Consider the following 21,455-nt stretch of genomic DNA (forward strand, 5'->3'; position numbering starts at 1 on the left):
GAATACCACACACAAAGCAGGAGTCATACATTTTTTACATTTCTACCTTGATAGAGACTGCGTAGAATTACAATGAGTAATTAATTCAAATACTTTGTAAAAATCAGTGGCATTGTGAGAGCTTTGGGACCACTGCTGGAAGTCTACAGGTGCTCAAAGGAAAGCGAGAACAAAAGCCAAAATGACGGAAATAAACGTACAACTCAGGAGAGTAAGAGCTGTATAAATCCAGATCCTTGAACAACTGTGAGTATAAAAGCCTTCCTTCAAGATGTTGAGAAGTAGAAAAATACCTTCACGTTTCAACTAACACCTCCTTTGCCACATTGTTTGCCCTCGAATGAAGGCCTTTTATAACAGCAGTGGATTTTCACCTCTCTTCCGTGGCGCAGGTTTTCACCATTTTGTTTGTTTTTTTGTATCCCTGCTACTAAGTTTCAGTATTTTAAAAGTAGATAACCATGACACAGCTGCAGCTTTTCAGTATTGAGCGTGTTTTGCTATCATCTTTGCAAATAAGTTTTTAATAATCAGATTTTTATTGTAAAATCCCTTTGGGGTTTAATGGTTTGACTTTCAGGAGGCCCAATTAGGAAGCAGGCGAACAATGACAAAAACCTCTGCTGTCTGCTCTTTTTCTGTTCCTGGTTCATTTGTTTCGCAAGTATTTCACCCAAATACTTCCATGAGACTTCCTGCTACACAGGTAAGTCCACAATTCACTCTGTCCTGTGATAAGCACTCGGACATGCGTTTCATGAGGGTGATTGTGTAGTAAAAGCAGCGCTCACTCAAATCCAGGGGTGAAACCTCTTATTATACTGCAGAAGCGAGCAGCCTGACAGTTAATTCCAGTGTATTGTGTATTTGCTTGCTTTCATTTGGTACATGTAACTGCATGCAAGTGGCCAGACAACCTTGTTTATCCAGAATGATCAGCAGCTCAATATTGCCTCACTGGAGAGGTAAAATTACAGCGTACTGCAAACAACACAAACAACAGAAGGAGGTCAGCTCCTTTATTTCCACATCCTCTGTGACACGAAACAGCTCGGGCACGAATGAAGCCTCCCAAAAGATGCGGATCAGTCCAGATCGTGTGATCAGATAAAGAGTGTACACAGGAGTCAAATGTAGACCACAGCAGGTCAGGCCAACATCAGCTGCGGTCTGCAGATCTGCGCTGATCTCTCCTGAAGTTCAGCCCTACGTGAATCTGAGCGCCTCCATAGCCGCTCATGTTTCACACAAACCTGTAACACTAGAAGTAAAACTTTCCTATAAGCTGCATGTGTAAACAGCAACACGCACTTTGCGCAGGGAGCAGAGATAAACTGCTGTAACGTCTCAGCTCAGGAAGGAGGACAACTTGTGTCGCTCAGGCCTGCAGCGTCAAATACTTCAATGTTTCTGAGCTAAACTTAAGAGGTTTAAGTACATCAGCTGATGGAGCGACGCTGGGAGTTTGCGGTCGGTCGACTCACCTCACGCGTTAAGTCGGTGACAGCAGCACGTAACGCTGGTCCGACGATGACTCCTCCGCTTGACAAATATGTCTGAAACTGTACCGCGCCGTGATTAACGTAAACTTGACACCGCGGAAGGCTGACCTGCTGCGTCTCTCAGGTGCCTCCCCCTTTTCTGCCCTCCCTCTGTCTCTCTCTCCTCTCTCATCCACCGCGGACAAACATTTCTCCACGTTACATTTCACTACTCATTCCGACCGAGCAGTGTGGATCACAAACACCACAATTTTTCGCAGGAACAACCACAGTAACCGGACGCGGCGCAGTCGACGTCACCTCGGCATGCGTGTGAGTGAGCCCCCCCCCGCCGCCGCCGCCGCCGCCACCTTCCCCTCGCCCCCGCTTCGAGCCGACACACAACAAACTGACAGCAACCGGGATCAATAAGGCAACACGTCGTCCGCTCCTGTCCTGTGTCAGTGTCCCGGCGGTGCTAAAGCCGAGGACACGGCAAACTCGCTGACAACGCAGCCCAAACAAGTAAAAATACAAGCTGGAGCGGACGGGAAACTTACAATCGGCTCAACTTACCAGCTTCCTTTTACATCCTGCTCGACCCGGCTTGTTGTTGTCTCTCGCCGCGGTGTTAGAACCGACGACAGCACGGTGAAGCGGCTGAAAAATTGATAACAGAGAATTGCTGGTTATAAATAGTCATGATACCCCTCTGGTGTGCCGCTGAGTGGTCCGTACAAGCCCCAGGAAATACGTCACGGCCGTGGACAAAGTGGGGACGTTAGAGCAACACCTACTTACCGACCAGCAGCGCGGCTACACCCCCACCTGCTGGCCACACGCTGCATAGCACCCCCGACCTGATCCCGAGGCCGTGGCTGGCAGCTGCCAAACAAGCTTTTCATTCCAAGATGGGAGGTTTCTTAACTAAAAACACATGACAGCTGGCCAGTATACTGCTGACAGCACGCCAAGAAGCGTCATCTTGGTTTAGAAAATCGTTGTTGCTCGTACAGACGCATTAAATGAATAAATCTTAATGTCAGGTTAACATGTTTTGGGAGATTTGGGCACCCATTGACCTGATATTCCTCCTGCCCACTCACCTCCAAGTTTACACTAATCAAGTGCAGATTACTGGCAGCTTCATTATTTCACCAGACCTACCACTAGACTGCTTCTGATCCTGCTCGAACAGTAAGATACTATCATGTCCCGGGTTTTCTGTGTGTCAGACAGTTTGTGATAATTTGACAGATAAATCCAACTTTAATTAAAAATATGCAGCATGTGGCCACCAAGGCAGCAATTAATGTTAGATTCAGATTTATTGTCCCAGAGGGAGATTTGTTTTCACAGGCAGGATATCATAGGAGCATAAAGGTAAACACACAACAACGCACAGATATAGATGCATGTATAGGTTCGTACATCCCAGCTCCAACAGTGTCAGCGAGGCAGTTGGATCAGGGCTGCTATGGGAGATGGGACGAAACTCTGCTGAAGCTCTACTGAAGCGAGCTCTTCTCCATTTTCCAATGCTGTATCTTCAGCCAGATGGTAATAATGTGAAGTGTTGATTCACAGGAGTCACAACGCCCCTGGTTCTTGTCTGTTCCCCATCTGTCTCTCAACTCATTTTCTGTCACATCTCTGTTGGATTTATCTGGTCCGGGTGTAAAATGGTCAAAAAGGTATCACCTAAAAAAAAGAAATATGCACCATGTGGGTCGTTGCTCCTGTCACTGGTTGTTAAATCAGCTTCTTTCCTGCTATATCTTCCTATATTTTGCTGAGGATCCCATTTCAGAACTATCAGGTATAATATAGACCAAGGTTAGTGTCCTGTAACAGGGCCACATTCAGATTTGTGATTTGAATGTCTCAAGCTTTAAATTGTTTTCATTGTGCCAGTGTGCCAGAGATAGCATGATGTTTTCATGTTGTCCATCCGTTCCCACTCTCGAGAACACAATATCTGAGGAACACTTGGAGGAATTTGATTCACAATTGTCCACTTGGACTCGAGGATGAACTGTTCAGAATTTGGTTTTCAAAGGTCAAAGGTCATTGTGTCCTCACAAAAGACATTTTTGACCACAATTCAACCGCAATTCAAATTGTGCACAAATGTCTCAGGTTGAAATGATGACATTTTATATGAAAAAGGTCAAAGGTCAGCTTCACTGTGACACCATATTGTTCTGCAAAAACACTTTTCTGGTCTTTTTCAGCACCATAACTCAGGAACAGAACACATTGTGACCACATTTCACATTTGGACAGATCCTGAATTGGTGACACTAATCTTGAGTGTCCACCCTCAAACTTTGCTGATTGTTTAGATCTTCTGTGCTGCCGGGCTGAGGGTGTGTATGAAGCATCCAAGTGTTACAGTTTGCAGCTTCTTTGCAGCAACATCCATATTTGAAGCATTGTACTCCACCACAAGCTCATTGGTTCTGCTGATGTTGAGCTTCAGGTGACTGTAGTTCCCCCATGTGATGGAGCTCTCTATCAGTCCTCTGCACTCCTCTGGAAAAACAGTCTGAAAGTGAAGACAGCATGTTTCTCACCAGACATTATTCACTGGAATCATACGTGTCAATACAGAAATAACTTCCATTTCACCAAAGAACACACTTAATACCTTTTATTAAATTTCATTAAAGTCTACCGCACATATGAGTCTGGACAGAATTGGATGTAAACTGCAAGTTGACTGGTTGGTGGAGTCATAGAACCACGAGGCTTGAAATTACAATTCCAACATATAAAGGCACTTAAACATTACAGACATAGTTTCCTTGCTGGGTTGAAGTTGTAACTTGACTCATAATGCACTGATTATTTGTTCTTCTGCTCCTTAAAGCCACAAATTACAAAGCTGAAGTTTCATTGTGTAGTAGACCAGTTTGCTAATACCACTGCACGGTTGACTGTAATTATTGAATTCTACTCTCATCTGGAACTAACAACTTCAAGACAACGCCTGCATGCAGGAGCATCAGGAGGGTGATGGTGAATCCTCACAGTTACAGCAGGTCAGTCAAATCATTCTTATATTACATTTTACCTTTTACTGCTACATGTCATTTCAACAAATAAAAAAAATATAATATTTGAAAGTCTATTTGATAAAACATACAGGAAGTATTAAAGACACTACCAGAGACGACAGCTATTGTGCTTTGAAAGCATTCATACAACATTTTTTTAATGAAATTAGCAAACCAGGCCCTAACAGATATAAGAAGGTTCCCATGAGGGTCCCAGGGCCAGATGGTTGGCAGGTTACTGAGTCAACAGGAGCTTTTAATAAATTGGGGGAAAAAAGCTTTAAAAGGTCTTTTATAGACCCCAGTGTCTGCAGTTTAAGATAACATATTCACAATATTTACATTTTATTTAATTCAATAACATGTCACCGTAAATTTGTTTCATGATCGCACATCCTATGAAGTGTGGAAAGCCCTTTCTTCAAACAAAATTACACATAGTACAACTACATACATGTATTTACATTTTGTCAAGCTCAGAGCTCACATAAATGTGAAACATCTGCAGCAGAACACAATCAAAAGCAACATAAATTAAAGGACCAACACAGGGGGAAAACAGAACATTTCAAAATATTTATTTGAAGTACAAATATGATGATACTAAGGCAGGTCAAGGGACAATTAAAATGGTTGCAGCATTTTAAATTAGTTGCCATAACAAGAAGCACAGAGCCAGCGAGCGCACAGTGGAGCCGTCTGCGTTCAGGGCCGCTGGAGCCCAGTTTCTCCCTGTGGAGGCACACAAACACAGCATTTACCGTCACCTTATAAACACAACATAAAAATCATATTGGTTGGTGACACCAGTATTACTATAATAAAAGTATATGTCCTCACAAAGTCTTCCTCAGTCAAATAAAATGACTATAATAGACTCATTATGACGGAGCTTATTAAAATGAGATTTTATCACCCCCGTGTTTTCAAAGCACACCTCTCAGCTCCAGCAGCACGTCTCCTTCGTATCGAGCGAGGCTGACAGCGTGTCTCTGCTCGGTGTCCAGCTCTGCCCACTGCTCCTCTGTGACAGCCCACGCCTGCTCCGCACTCAGCCACGACAACTGAACGCCACTGAACACCACCTGTCAGACATGCAGCCAACACGAATACTAACTCACTCCTTGGAGAGGACGTGCTCTGCCTCAAGACATAATATCCTTCTGTCACTACTTCTGACATATTCTTTAATTTTCTTAAGGAATGAACAAATTTGCTATAAAATGTACATATTCATGCTTTTGTTTTTTTTTTTTCCTCAACCGATTAAAGTAGACTTTCCTGTCACAGAGTATCAAATATGAACATATCGAACGACTCAACACACCGTATGCAGGATATACTGTCCAAATCCTCCATAAATCTAATTATACCGTCTACATGTGCATTAGTGCAATATGTGTGTGTGTGTGTGTGTGTGTGTGTGTGTGGTACAACGTGATACAATACAACTTTTATTTTCCACTTCATTAAATTGTCTGTTTTAATCAGGGTACTTTGCATTTACTTTCAACATTATAAGTTGCTTTCAAAGTGGGCCTGTTTCATTAAAAGTTAAGTAATAAGTTCCAGCAAAAAAAAAAAAAAAAATCTTATAGCATGTCATAACAAAGATCGCTCTGTTGTATTCAAGTGTCCCCATAAGCCATGACAGTGAGCCAGCATGCACGATATCAGGACCCTGAAACTGAAGCATCTACATGGAATTTCAGCCATCGCTCATTTCATTATCTGCACCTGTTCTGTTCCTACTGTGACGTGTCAGAAGGTCGTCCATTAAAAAGGCCTATTGGCTGCTCTCCTTACCATTTTATGAGCCTGTAATTGTTACAGAAGACACATAATATCTCAAAATGTAACAATTCAGCCGATTTTGCCCTCGGTGTTATTTATAGATTGACGCTGAAGCTAAACATTGTTCAGTAGATCAATCTGGACACATGGCCTGACAATCATGGCTGAAACTCACTGCCATCTTTTTTGGTGTCATCAGGGCGATGGCCTCAGGGGTGATTCCCTCCACTTGTTCTTGTACCAGAGCTGACAGCACCATATCCTCCAGACCCACTGGACAAAACATAAACACTGTCATCAGATAATTAATGTTTCTCATATCAAATCACAGGAAAAGTTTTCCTCAACTTTTATACACTCAGGGATATTTTTAATTGCACCTATCCATCCAAGAGCTGTCATTTCCTCCTCCCAGCCTCCTCCCGCTTTCAAAAAAACAATTCAAAAACATTTGATCACACAGAGTTTATACCCCCAGAGGTGTTATGTACCACTGTACCTGCCAATGTCCCAATTTCAGTGAAAACTTCTGGTCCCCAACTGCTGACTGGACCAAAGGCCTCAGGTCTGGACAAACAGCTTGTCAGTGTCTCCATCTGCTGTTCCGTACAAGGCAGGGACGCCTCCCGCAGAAACGGGACAGCCATACTGCAGTTTGAGCAAAAAGATTGAGGACTTTATCCTCCTCTGAGGGGACGCACAATGTTTTCTTGAGGCTTGTGCTGCTGAGAAATGTGCACCAACTCCCCTGTTAGTTAGCAAATGTTAGCAAGTGGATGTGAAATCAATTAGTTACTCTATGAAACCACATGCAAGTAATTCTGTTGTGGCATCCAATGCGATGTTTGCTGTTGCTAATTACTGCTATGTAGGTGCACAATGTACTTACTACTCTGTATGCAAATTAGCAGTGTCTATTATCCCCTTTGGACTGTATATCTTTGTTTATGTTCATCGTTGTTTTGATGCCATTTATCTGACATTTTGGATCATTTTGCAGTGTCTGCAATTTTGTTTGTTCTCCCGGGTTGCTTTGAAAACTCTCTTATTGAATTGCTGAGTGTGGGCCTTCTGTTATAACTTTTCCAGCTATTGTTCAGTGTTGGTGCGTTTGAGGAAGTTGGATAAATACACATGAGGTGTTTGGCTGACCTGAGTTCATATGGGCTCAGTCTTTTCATCTCTGAGGGATACAGACCACAGATCAGATGGCCAAATGTTGCCAGATCAACGGCAGTTAACTGCTCCACTTTGAGCTTGCGCCTCCGCATCACACCTGAAATCACTGCTCTCATCTGAAAAACAAACAGGAGCATTAAAGGCTCTGTTGAAGTCTTCACAATGAGGTTTTTTCATTGACTTGAAGTTTTAAATCAGAATGAAAAATGCAAAAGTTCACCTTTTTAGGGCTCCAGCCTGTCAGTGTGCCCAGATGTGCCAGCACACCCAGATCAGTGAGACTGGTGTCATAAAGCTCTCTCTCTCCCATCTCAGTCACCACTGAGCCCAGAGCCAGCACCTGGTCCGCTCTCAGCTCTCTCACCGGACTGAAGGACTGCATTCAATGAAGAGCCAGAGCATGTTTGACATAATGATGATATTAAAACGGTCCTCATGTTTGACTCAATCGTCCTCATCTCTTATGGTTGGAGAGGCAACTTTCTGTTAATTGTTCATTTTTTAATCTTTTATCAGGAGCTCTCAGACACCACTGGTCTTTTTTTTCTACCAGTTTTAGGGATGATGCATTTTTAAGTGTGTTTAGATGTTTAGATCTTAACTGAGAGGGAGAACAGAGCAGGACTTTGAGGGAATCTGAGGGAATAGACATGTTTTCTTACTGATGAGGAGGAGAAGAAAGCATGGATGTTGGTACGAATGACTGATCAAAAAGAAAAAGATTATGTGGGACTAAACTTCTTGCAGTGAGTGCAGTTTAACTGACCTGCCGGAGTTTCACCCACAATGCCCGACGCTGCTCAGAGCTCATTGAAGCGTCCTGAGCAAAAACTTCAACACACTGTTCCAGATCCTCCTGTGACATTCGGCTGAGCTGGGTGGATGTCCAAGCTGAAGGAAAGGTCCCTCTGATGTCTGCACAGCTTGGAACTGGCACTGCTCAAAGGGACGCCGGTGAATTCAGATAAAAACTTACACAGAGACACTTTCCACAGATCATAGTGACAGTCACTGGTAGATTGCAGCCATTTTTCCTCCAGATAAAATACATTCAACACAGTATTAGACACACAAGCAGCACTGAAAGTTTTCGGAAACATTTATTGAACCTTTTGCCCTCCTGCTCCGCGCTCTGACTATCCCTCGAATGAGACTCTGAGTCTGCTCCCTCTGACGATGTTGGTCCATACACTGAGTCACACAGACCCCACCCACCACACTGTCTTCCCAGTGACTCTGACCCACCAGGACCTGTTCCACTGTGTCTTTATTCAACACCATCTGCACAGGGGACACACATTTTATATATTCATGCTTGTCATGATATGTCTTAGAAAGCCAGTTCGAGTGCAATGAAATGACTGATTTGCATGGATTGTGTTTGTGGGCACTTACCAGCGGGATGGAGTTAATCTGTTTTGTTGAGAGGGAGAACACGAGTCTGCCCAAATGTTCCACATCCTCAACTTGCCATTTGGATGGCTCCCTGGCAAACGAGCACACGTATCATCTCATTACTGCTGTTTTATATAATCCATGTCTCACAGCATGCCTAATGCTGAAATCCCTATCAGGCATTTTATGTAATTTAGGCTGCAGACAGACTATTCAAGTTACAAGTATTATGTTTTCAACAACTTATCATTATATGTTGCTTTGCTGTATATTCACTTCTATGTAAACTTTCAACAATTATTGAATAGACAGTGATCAAATCTTGTCTAAATTTTCATGCTCCTCAGAGTATAATTCCTTTTGACCTTCATTTTTCCTCTGGCATCACCACCAGGTTGATATTTATGGTTTTCAATGATATAGCTGAACAGCTGTTGGGTGGATTGCATGAAATTTGGTCCAAATATTCATGCACCCCTCAGGATGAACTCGAAGAACTTTGGTATCTTCTAACTTTTCCTCCCGCACATCATGAGGTCAAAAATTGAATTTGTCCATTTGCTTTATGAGCAAACGCCTACAACACTACTTACATTCCCATCAGCCTCAGCTGTACTTTCACTGTTAAGTGCTGATTAACAAACATTAGCATGCAATATCCACTAAACATCAGCAGTTACCATTGTCATTGTGAGCATGTTAGAATGCTGACGTTAGCATTTAGCTCAAAGCACTGCCGCTGGAAAGTACAGCCTCGCAGAACCGCCTGCAGACTCTTAGTCTTAGAAATTGTTACACAAGCTCATAAACAGTCACTCTGAAAGATTTCCTGGAGTTTAAGAGCTGTGCTCAGCTTTCAGCCATTCATTAACATTTGTAATCAGTGAGTAAAACATTTTAGATGTTCGTGAAACACTACAGGAAGAAGAATTTGATTTCTTCATATTGCATGATTGCTTTTGTCAGCAGCTGTTTTTTAGTTGTATGTGTACATGTAATAATAAAAATACTGGTGGCAGCATTTTGAAATGAATCTCTCAACATATTATTGACCCAGGTATCATAACCACAGGGGCGGGGCTTGCGGACAGACAAGTCAGGCAGTTGCTTGGAGCCTCCTGCCACTAGGGGGGCCCCAGCCAATTATTTACAACAACGATAAGTGATAGGCCTGGGCTTTCAGGGACCTCTGTTGGTCCCTGGACCTCACTTTGAGAACCACTAATCTATTTTTTCAGTATTCGTCTCAAATGTCCCAGAAATTTGCATTTATGCGTGCAAAAACCAGAGATTTCTTGCTTGGAACCCCAAGAGACCCTGGCAACGCCACTGCATAACCAAGACATGTTTTCTTCAGCAGATGTGTTCATTTACCCGAGCAAGTCTTTCTGAGTGAGCAGGGCAGCGATGTCTCTCAGAACCTCTTTTGGAAGGCAGAAACTCTGCATCTCCTCCAGCCGCAGAGCCAGCGCTCCTCTGTCCACCAGAGCCAAACTGTCCCGGTCCAAGAAAGGCAGTAAAGGTCCCAGGACATCCAGAGTGGCACCATCAATCTCCCCCTCAGCCTGAGAGGAGCCCTGCAGAGCACCACGGACAGCCAATGAGCCTGGATTACAGGGATTTCACACTGATATGACTTCACTTGTGTGAAAAGCTGTTGAGAGGATGAGGAATTTCTTTCTCCATCTGTTTTACTGTGTGTGTGCGTGCTAGCATGACAAGCCTGAACCAACAAATGTAGTTCGCTCTTTCAGCCCCATTAAGGTTTTAATACAAATCAAATACATGACTCACAGTCACTGATGCAAGCCCTGATTGAATTTAACCAAAAATAGCATCTCTGGCTTCCAGTTTGTTCTGAATGCTCATGTTGCCGGTTTATCATTTTAATCACCCTCACATATTAATTTTGGATTTCTATTTCAACTTAATGCTGTTTATAAATTACATGCCACAACTGGTTTCTGATCACACTTCTTTTCCTAATTCTTATAGCAATGCATAAACTCCAGCACATCTTGTTTGTATAGCTACTGTTGGTGTTTTACCAGCTCAGTTGCTGCTTTCTCCGCTAAATTTGTTTGCTTGTAGTGTGGCAGCCTGAGGAAATCATCAAAGTGTGCTTGAATGTGGACCATAACGGCTCGGAGGGATACATTAGAGAGGTCCTCTATCATCGTCACACTGGAAAAGAAGAAAAAGAGGTGTAAATGCAGTCATCTTCAGATAAACTGTTAAATATTTATGTAAAAGCAAAATGCACAGTCAGTAAGGAGATACTTACGGTAACGTTGCAGCAAAGCCAGAGCTCAAAGCACTGAGGTCGAGTTCAGGTTGTTTCCTCAGTTCCTCTATCATACATTTTCGCTGGTAACACAGCCAAAACACATCTGAACTTGTTAGAATTAAACATGATTTTTAATTTGTTGCAGAAACAAAACAACAGCAAACTAATGAATAATGGCATCAGAGACAGTGATAAAGGGTTTGATGGGTGCTGCACTGTTTATTCCTCACCAGAGCGGGTCTCATGCCTCCAGGCAGCTCACTAACAAACTGAAGCAGCTCTGCAAAATCTGTATCATTGCTCCAAAGCCTCAAAAAGTCACAACTCATTCCACTGGCAATATGACCCAAACTTCTGCAAGAAAAGGGACATCATTCATTTTTATTGAGTGACAACCTCACCTGAAACTCACTGTGACTTGATCTGTTTTTCTGTTTTGAGCCTTTTATTCAGTTTGCTGGTAAATTGAGTTCATGATTGAAATTATAGATCCAAATGTTCTGCTAAATGCATCTAACTTACCTCGCCATCATGCTGCTTATGTTTTTAAATTCGCTGATCGTTTTGAACAAAAGCTGAGCCTGTCCGGACACACACAAAAAAAAGGTGTTAGACTCAGCATACCAGTATTTTTTGCATGTTTCAGGCCCTTTACTTGTAATTGCAACTTGATTTTCACACTGTCCTGAAAACTCCAGAAACCAGTGGCTGTATGCAAAGCAAAAGGTAAACTCTAACCTAAGACCTACCAAAATACTGGTATGTAGTAGAAAGTGTTCACTATTGGAAACCCTCCAAAACAAAATGGCAAACTTTTCAAAGTCAGCTTTTCTAGTCTATGAGGAGTGTTTGATGCTCAAAAGAGTGCCTTGAATTATTTGGCATCTTGAATATTGTCGTAGAAGACAAGCTGTTGTTCAGCGTTTGATGATCACATGCCTCCTCCTTTAAGGCTTTAAGGCATCCAGAGAGGATGAACCCTTTCCACTTTGAGCACAAAACTTCTCAGAATGTAACAGCACATTAACATGACCTTGAGCATCACACTCACTCATGGAAAAAGCCTAAAGAATGGCTAAATTGTCATTGCATTGTTTTTTCTGTCCAGCTGTTTCTAGTTTCAGTGTGTGTAATGAACACTGAAGCATCATGGATTGCTTCAGCCATTAGGTTTCTTATAAAGTAGCTCAGCAGCTACAAAGTGGAAAATTACCAGATTGGTTCTGAAATGCAACACTGGTGGTTTGTCACTGATATGACTGAACCACATTAGATGTACTGGACAATGTGTGCTGCGACAACAATTTCAGGTTGAACTCAAAATCTGGAAACTGTCCAATGATTGTAGGAACATCTTAAAATTACACAGACATGTGGATTTAGAGTTTAATTATACCAGTAATTACAGTCTGGCAAAATATTCCTCAAACTGACTATAAAAGGACTTTCATAAATGTTTAATCGCATGAATAAAACAGGGTATTGAAACACTTAACTTTAGGGTTACTTACATATAATATTTTAGGTTTAGTGTTCAGTGTCACAATATATTTCAGTGCAACGACCAACTGAAAAGGGCAATCTTTAATGATTCGACTCGGGTCTTGTTAGGCCAAGAACGGGGGTGAAATACACTCTTGGCTGTGACAAAATCCCTTTAAGGTAGCCATTATTAATTTATGCTACACTCCTCCACACCATTGTACTACATCCAAACTAATTAGCTTGATGGCGGCTGATGCGTATGGAGTATTAATATCCTGAAAGGCTCATCTGAAGCATATCCAATGAGGGGCAGATTAATGGGACCGAAAACTGAAGCTGGGAGCATTTTCTTTAGTCAGACAACTGCCAACCTATTGTTGTCATATCAATGCAGCTTTAAGCGGCACAAAAAGGCAGGTTAAGGTAAAATGTGCACCTGCTGCGGCGACCAGAGTATGTCTCTGTGCAGGCTGATATCTCTCAGGATTGCTTCTCCATTTAAGGTTTCTGCCAGCTTCCTCAGAGGGATGAATGGTGATAGACAGTTAGCCTGCTGAGTGATGTTCTGCATGTCTCTGTGTAGAGCCTGTTGGCGTACAACAACAACAAGAATAGTGTAAATTTAAACCTAGAGGCCCATTAAAGGCCCTTTAGAAAACACAATGCCAGTTTCACACATGTGGATCAAATGAACACTGTCTGGAACCCCTAGTGCCAGATTAGCTGGATTAATGTCACTCAGGCTACAGTTTTCTGTTTTAATGAAATATTTTGCAGTAAATTTTAGGCTACTTGCTCAAGAGTAAGTGTAAAAAAGGAAGATGATATTGAGTTATATCAACTGGTAATATCCACCTCCATCCAACTGTGTCAATCTGCTCCTCATGTGATAACAAGGTGAGCCACAGAAGATAATAAGGCAGGATGAAAAGACAACAATAGTTATATGTGATGTATTGAAGACAGATAATAGCAGCGTCACCTCCTGCATTGCATTGTAGAGCATGGCTCTGTGGCCAGGCTTAAGCTCAGTTAGCAGCATTTTCCAGCACTGACAGTGGGCAGCTTCACTGATCTCAGGCCACTGGAGGTCTCTGAGCACAGCAGGGGAGAGACCAGGGTGTAACGGCTTCAGTCTGCACAGTTTTTCCATGGTGAGCTGGCAGGGAGAGAGAGAGACATGGTGGTGAAAGTGCACCTGGCTGAAATCCAGCAAATATATTTCAAAAATGTTTACTTACAGTGGTGTCCTTTGAAATCTTGGACAACATCTGAAAAGCCTGAGGAAAGCATTAAAAAATTAACAAGTGGGTGTACAAAAATGCACGAGCGTTGGCATTTTAAGACAGTTCCATATTTGGGTTAAAGGTCAGATATTTAATCTATGTTTATTCTCTTTTTTTTAGAAATTTGATAAGACAAAAATCCCAGCTGTCTTATGTTATTATTATGAAGGTTAGCTTGTCTTTCTTGTGGAAAGATGAATATATCTTAGAGAAAACACCCTAAGACACACATGCTTGACTTTTTTTTTTTTTCAATCACATTTTTAGACATTTACAGCTTCCCTAAAAGCCTGCTGCAGGGAGGAAACCAGAGAAGTTCACTAAAATCAACAAAATGGTGGAGAACATGCAGCAAGTTAAGAATGACAAGAAGTAACATGTGAAGCAAATTCCTTGCTGACCTGTGCTGGGGAATATTTGTGTATTCCTGGTTGCGAGAGGATTTCCAGGATCTCTTGTGAGGGGAGTGACAACAGGAAGGAAGCTCCTAACTGAGGCAAGAGGCCACTGAGGGCAGACAGCTCTGGGGACGCCATGCTGCTAACGTTCAGGTTCTGAACGGCTGGTATCAACCAAGAGGACAGCTGCCCGTCAAACACAGATCAACAGAGATAGTCAGACACTCAGTGGATCAACATGAAAAAAACGTATTTGAGGATTTACTCAACATATGCTGCTTACCCTGCCGCTGTCACTTATGAACCCTTTGGACATGCACTGAGCCAGCTGCTGCCAGAGAGCCAAAGACACAGCTGAGTCCTGAATAAATGAACGCAGGTCCACGGGATCCAGGTAACATGCAAGGACTCCTAACCTGCATAAAGAAATAAGCTGTCACTTATCTTTTTGGAATTGTGTTTATTGTATAGCAGACAGACGAGAGACAGGCAGGAAATGAGGTCACAGAGAGAACTGATGTACTTTTCCATACCTGGTCAACACCTACTGTATGTCGAGTATGTCTTCTCTGCATATGAACCATGCTGGAGAACCGTAACGTACTACAATATGTTCACAGACAAACATAAGCATAATCATAACCAGCAGACACCTTGGTCCCACCTCAGTATGTTATCACTGGTCAGATTCTTCTTCTTGCTGAAGAGGGTCCGAAGCACATGGCGCCCCCTGACACCATCCAGACTGCCGTTGCCTAGAAACTCTGCCAGAGGTGTGAGCTAAAGGAGACAACAGATTACAAATTGAAACATGCTAAAAATGCAGTTCTACAAAGATGGGTGACAAATTTGAGGAACGCGCTTTCCCATTAGGAGTTGATATCTGGTGACTGTGAGGGCCATAACATATGATCTACATACTTTTTATACTCATACAATCATTCTGTGATCCTTATGTAAACATCTCCACTAATTTATACATGTTTTCCCTTTAATCTGGCATCGTGGGGGAAACACTGATCCCCAATCAGTGACTTTAATAGTCACCTGATTGTGTCTGAGATGACTAACATCTATGAAAGAGGTAACAGTTGTGTAAAGATTTGTGAATGTGTGAAATGGCCTCAAACCTGCTGTGATGTCAGTTGCTGAAAATGACTGACTGGGAGATAAGGCAGAAGTGGGAGGATGGAACTGAGGAAGTATGGTGGCCACGTAGGGACATCACCCACCACGCTCGACTGCAAGAGTCTTTTTACAAAGGCCTTTTTCTGCAGCGACTTCATGCCTGAGCTGTGGTCACGAATGGCTGTCAACCTGAAGGGCGACACACACGCTGTTAGTAAGACATATAGAGCTAAAAGCAATCGTTTCGTGGGTCAGTAACTCACACGCTGTCGTTGACTATGAGAGAGGCTGGAAAGCTCATGATGTCAGAGACCGACATGAAGGGAATGAACTGAGACAGGTCCACAAACAGCTCTGGGGTCACTCGGGGGAACTTATGGATGAAAGCAGCGGTCATTGTTTCCATGGCCTGCAGCTCTTTTTGAGAGGCCTGACAGAGAAAACAAAAGAGCAGCACAGAAACTGATGTGCATTCAATTTGGCCCTCTTTAGCTATGCATGGGCCATGACATAGATTCAAATAAAATGGAAACAGCACAAGAGAGTGTAATAGAATAGAAGTCTGATAATAGGGCATGAGAGCTTTCAACTGCACAATTAACTTAATAAAAAAGTGTCACTAATAAACATTCAGCGTTAAGTTTAAGAACAAACCTGGCCTGTTTCTACTTGTAGCTGGTCCCAACTCTGATGCATATGGGAGAGAAATCTCTTAACAGCATCTTTCTCAGCAGACATCACAAGAGTGCGAATGCTGTCTCTTGGCATCTGGAGGTACTCCTGGTGAAATAAAGTGAATCTCCAATATAAAGTTCAGTGGGCTGATCTGTTGTGAACATTAAATGTTAATGTAGCTGCACAGGCAAGTACCTGCAGCAGAACCCTGAGAGCAGATGAGTTGTCGTCCCGCTGGATGAGGTCCCACAAGACAGGCTGGTATAACAGCAGAAACAAGTTATTCACTCTCAGCTCTGTGTGTGTGTGTGTGTGTGTGTGTGTGTGTGTGTGTGTGTGTGTGTGTGTGTGTGTGTGTGTGAGTGAGTGAGTGAGTGAATGTGTCAGCCAACTATCTTACACTGAAGCAGCTCAGCAGGTCCTCTTTGAGAGTGGCGTTCTGCTCCCTGCGGAGGAAGACTCCCACAGTGTGAAGGACACTCATGGAGGCCTCTGGCTGCAGTGTGGCCCAGGAGCTGTTGTCCAGGAGACTGGACAGGAGAATGGCCTGACCCAAACCTTGCCTGGCCTCTACTTCCCCTTCGTCCAGACCCGAAGAGAGGCCCACCATGAAGTCCAGGACTCGCAACACATATCCCAGCATCACTAAAAACCCTTCACGCTCCCCTCCCTCAACCTCACACACACTGAGCTTGTGCACAACTTCCACCAGCAGTGGAGCCGGATCCACACACAGCTGCGATGTGTCAAACTCATACGGTGCTGGGAGCATGTCAAAAAACCTCTGCAGGAGGCACTTCCTACCCTCCAGCTCTGCCTGCAGATCATCACAGAAATCAGTGAACTGTGGCATTGATCTGATGAGCTGATTGTACAGTGTGATGTTTAGACAAATGTACTCTCTCAATCCATGTGTCTGCATACAGAGTTCCAGGAGGGTGGAGTTTGTGAAATGATGCACAGCCCAATCCCTGTACTGACAAGTGTCCTCAGTGGTGTCAACATGGGAGAAGTTTTGTATTTTGGAGCAGTATGCTGCAGCCCAGCTTCCCTCTGGCAAGGACCTCAGTGAATCAGGGGACTCTCTGCCGCACACAGCTGAGATTAGGACGGAGTTGTTGGGTAGGAAGCAGTGTCTGAAAGCCTGAGCACTGAGCAACCTGCTGCCCAACTGGGCCAGACAGTTGTCATCAAGTCCTGGACTTCCTATCGCCTCACCTGACAGCTGCACACACAGGTCATCTATAGTCGTCTGGTTAAAAAAATGGTATTCTTTTGTCGCTGTGGCCTGCAAAGATCAAAATTACAATTAGTCAAGATGAAGTAAAAGCAAATTTGAGTTAAAAAAAAAAAAAAAAGAAGCAGTGCACAAATACATAAGCTTGTCGTCAGTATGTCATAACACAGAAATTTAGATAAATGTTCCCAGAAAACCGTCAAGTTGTCGCTCATCAAAAATGCGACCCATTACCTGATGTGCTCTCTGCAGCCAGAAAGAGGAGTTGGCACACACGGTGTTGTTGAATTCATGGACAAAGAACTCACTGCAGACATGAACCCAAAGGAAGTCCTCCTCAGCAGCAGACAAGTACCAAGCTGCATCCGAGCAGGTGGCGTGCAGGTCGAGTCCCATCTGGGTCACTGCAGGTTCCACTGACCCGTTCTCCCCTTCGAACAGTTTACAGTAGAGGAACACAGTGAAGTTGGAGACACCTGTCAAGCCTGGGATGGACTCATTACACGCCGCCTCCAGGATTTCTATAGAGGTGGAGTACTCCATCTCTTTCTGCTGGTCGTTGCTCACTCTCGTTCTCCCTGTTTGTGGCTGGTTGAACTGGGAACGCTGAGGTGCATTAGAGAGTTTGTGAAGGTGTTTTTGTTTGGAGACTGTCGGTGAAGAAGGGGCTGTTTTTGGAGATAAGTGGGCTGGTGGTAGCTGTGATCTCCGTTCATCTCCTTCAGTGGAGGGGCAGGACAGGAATGGGAGTGAGCTTGGGAGGCCCTGAGACCTAACGCCCAAAGCCTGAGTGTTCCACGTCACGTTGTGTCTTATTCCCCTACATATGCATGGACAGAACAACGGTAGACACGTCAATCTGTGTATAATGTGGACTGCTGTGATAAGGTGAGTCATATTCCTGAAAGATCTTACCATAAGATCAGCTGTCTCAGGTCACCTTCAAAAAGACAAAGAAAAAGCAAGTATTAACAGAAAATCAAAGTGAATGAGTGGTGGAAGAAGCAACTGGAAGCTCCTGCAGTACACAACTATGCCTGATGCAACAGTGCAGCTCGGCTAACAATGCCCAAGATATAATGTTACTGACATCAGTGCGAGGATAAAGAGATTAGCTGGGTAACAACAGATGCTTTCATCAGCCAGGATGATTACAAAGATTTTAAAGCAGTGGCAGTCACTGTCTCTCATGTGTCTTTCAGGTGAAACCAGGGCCAAACTCGTGAGGCTCTGAACAAAGGGTTTTCCTTTGATGAATAAGACTAAATACAATCTAAACAATGCATGATTTGCTTCTTTACTTATGATATGTTTGATTTATATGTTATCAATGAATCATTGATGCACACTTGGAGGATCATTGCTTTTCTCAGAATCATCCTCGGAAGCAAAGCATCCAAATGTGAGCGTGCATTCACGTGCAGCGCTGCATCTGCCACGTGAACTACAACTGGAGGGTGCCCTTTCTTAATTATCTCATGGTTATGTGATCAGATTGTGTGAATGAATGCTTAAACATTTCCGACAACACTTCTTCTCTGTTCTTATCTGATTGTGCAAACAACCTGCGAGGCCCGCCGCTCCACATACTCACCAACTGAGCACCGGCCCTGAGCGTTGGGCTGTGGCACGTCCACCAGGCTGCTGACATCATCAAGAAGTGCCATTGTAACTCGTGACACTTTTTTCCTCAGGTTACCGTAGACAGAGTTACCCACCCTGTGCAGGAGGCCCCTCCTCAGCCCATCCAAACTCTGCACGAGAGCTAGATTTTTCTGTGCCAAGTGGCCACCTCGCTCTCCTCCACCTGAACGTGATAACGCCTGCAGCAGTAAGCTTTGCATGGAGCCTGGATCGTCCTCTGAGTCCTCCAGAGATGCATTCCCAGACCACCCATCCTGCCTCATGGCCTCAGGAGGCAAGCTGAAGGGCTTTAAACGTCCAAATGCACTTGAGCCCTTACTGTGTTCAGCACCTTCCCCTGCAGGGTGTAAACTGACCACAGGCTTCCAGTTGCGTGTTTCTAGGAAACGCAGCAGCTGCTGAAGCCAGCTGACATTGAAGGCGCAGTCATTACGACCCTTTAGCGCACAGATGAAGCCCTGTAAGCCTGCGCTGGCCTGACCATAGGTTCCACTCACCAGAGCCTGAAGCGCAGCCTCCAGCACAGCACTCACTGTCCTCCAGTTCTGAGACAAATAAGTCAAGAGGGGCCTGTGGGGCTGACGCTCCGACAGACTGATGAGACTCTGCAGCAGCCCCAGAAGCCAGTCCCAGTGAGGGCTGCCCCTCAGGGACAAAAACCAGTCCTGCAGTTTGACGCTGGGCCGCGGTGGCACCCGGCCGTTCCACTGGTTCAGTGCAGCGCTCCCTTCAGACTGGAGAAAGAAATGCAGCACCTTCTCCCACAGCTGATCCTCATCTGGCTCTGCTGGTGCCTCCTCCAGCTCGGCACCCATCTCTTGGAGGTACAGAGAGATGTTGTAGAGAAAGCCGGAGAGTCGGTGCCTGTCAATTGGCTTGTTTAATGAAGGCAGGCTCTTGCTGGGAAGTAGGCCAAGTGTTTTTAGGCTCCCCATGATATTCTTCACCCAAGGGTGCACCGTCTGGTCCTTGTTTGTATCTGGCGGAGCTTTCTGAGAGTTCCACCTACTTCCTGTGCTCCACTTTGAAATGATCTCCTTGAGAATGGCATCTCTCTGATCTTCTTTACCACCTCCTGAAAGAGTCCCATGAGAGTCTGCTTGTGCCAGCATCATGCAATGAACACACGTTGTAATAAAAATACAAATATTTTAGTTAGTATGTGTTTGTATTTGGTGGTGCACTCACCTGTCTTCTCTGGGGATCCTTGTCCCAGTAAAACAGCACAAACTATGATGCTTGTGAATCTAAGAGTGGCCATGCCTGGCCCTTTCTCTGCCATCTTCATCTCATGCCAGCATGCACAGTGACACAGTGGTGTCACATCCTTCTCTCCAGCCTGTCTTTCCTATTGAGGCCACAACACCTTATGTTCAGACAGCTTTTTTTAAATTGTCAATGACGGGGTGGACTCAAGGAGTAAAGTATCTCAGCGGAGAGGGGATATTAAACCTTAATGACTGGCTACCACATCACCTTACCACTTTCACTGCATGGTTGCTAAAATAAGAACCAGTAATGTACATAACTTATAAAAGGCACAAGACTGTGAAGTATTAAAAGTGTGTCAACATGTGATGCTGCAAAGAGCGAACAAAGAAAGGTTATGAATATGAGATAAGACATTTAAATACACAGTTAAATGATCAGTTCTGACTTTCAAAGAGATTAATTTGACAGATGTGGCAGATAATAAATCCTGTTTTAATTCAATGTTGTGCATTTTAAATGTCAGTGGTCACAATAAGGAGAATTTGAGATAATAAAAAAAAATTCAGAACTCACCAACACTTACAATCAGTTACAATCCATTCATTTCTTTAAGTATCCTTTCAAGGTTTTGCCAGCATTTCAAACTGAGCGGTGTCAGCACACTCAGAGCTGACCTCTTTCTGAGTGCCTCTCTCCGTTTCACCATCACTCCCACACCTTTCACTCTCCCCTCCTGCACCCCTCCCATCCACGTCCTCTATCCCTCTCAGTGCTTTTAGCTGTTTGGGACACTTGCTTTTTTTGTCTCTGGGGTTTAAGAGTTGATGCTTGGCTTCATATTTCATGAGTTATCTTGAGATGCTACAGGATGTTGGTTGTCTGTTTTCTATGACAGAAAGAAGGGGAGAGCAGTGTGGTGAAACTCGTGTGCACATAACCTCTTAACACAGGACTTGCCTCAGTCCTTCAGGTCACTGCTTTTATTTGGATGTACAAAATATTGTGCTCCCAGTTCAGTATTGTGGAGCTTCACAAGGCTAAAGGAAGGTCATAGCACCCGGCTAGGTGCTCAAACAAGGTGAAAATCTGGATCATGTTAATCACACCCAGGATATCTATCCCACTCTCTAACTGTCCGATGTCTCCCACTGACTGACTCCCCATTGAGATGTCTCTCAGCTGGGACTCATCTCGT

General features: G+C 43.9%; 2 protein-coding genes across 2 annotated transcripts in view; both read right to left on the reverse strand.

The window, feature by feature from the left end:
- furina (furin (paired basic amino acid cleaving enzyme) a) overlaps positions 1–2,250 on the reverse strand; it is a 73,381-nt gene extending 71,131 nt beyond the window's left edge. The window contains exon 1 of the mRNA XM_076727329.1: positions 2,058–2,250. The gene's annotated coding sequence lies outside the window, so the exon portion shown is untranslated. The remainder of the gene's footprint in view (positions 1–2,057) is intronic.
- Positions 2,251–5,159: 2,909 nt separating this feature from the next.
- Positions 5,160–19,311, reverse strand: LOC143325861 (stereocilin). Its single transcript, XM_076739224.1, has 28 exons — positions 18,999–19,311; positions 18,320–18,344; positions 17,639–18,224; positions 16,568–17,455; positions 16,363–16,425; positions 16,147–16,272; positions 15,756–15,922; positions 15,495–15,681; positions 15,029–15,144; positions 14,648–14,780; positions 14,368–14,550; positions 13,922–13,960; positions 13,663–13,839; positions 13,117–13,266; positions 11,718–11,776; positions 11,426–11,549; positions 11,193–11,275; positions 10,957–11,092; positions 10,283–10,485; positions 8,909–8,999; positions 8,623–8,794; positions 8,280–8,449; positions 7,734–7,889; positions 7,487–7,629; positions 6,834–6,982; positions 6,510–6,607; positions 5,478–5,625; positions 5,160–5,272 (listed from the first exon to the last, which is right to left on the reverse strand). The coding sequence occupies exons 1-28, from the start codon at positions 19,309–19,311 to the stop codon at positions 5,184–5,186; spliced, it is 4,974 nt and encodes a 1,657-aa protein (XP_076595339.1). The 3' UTR covers positions 5,160–5,183.
- Positions 19,312–21,455: the final 2,144 nt, after the last annotated feature.

Source organism: Chaetodon auriga, chromosome 1, assembly GCF_051107435.1.
Source record: "Chaetodon auriga isolate fChaAug3 chromosome 1, fChaAug3.hap1, whole genome shotgun sequence".
NCBI lineage: Eukaryota > Metazoa > Chordata > Actinopteri > Chaetodontiformes > Chaetodontidae > Chaetodon > Chaetodon auriga.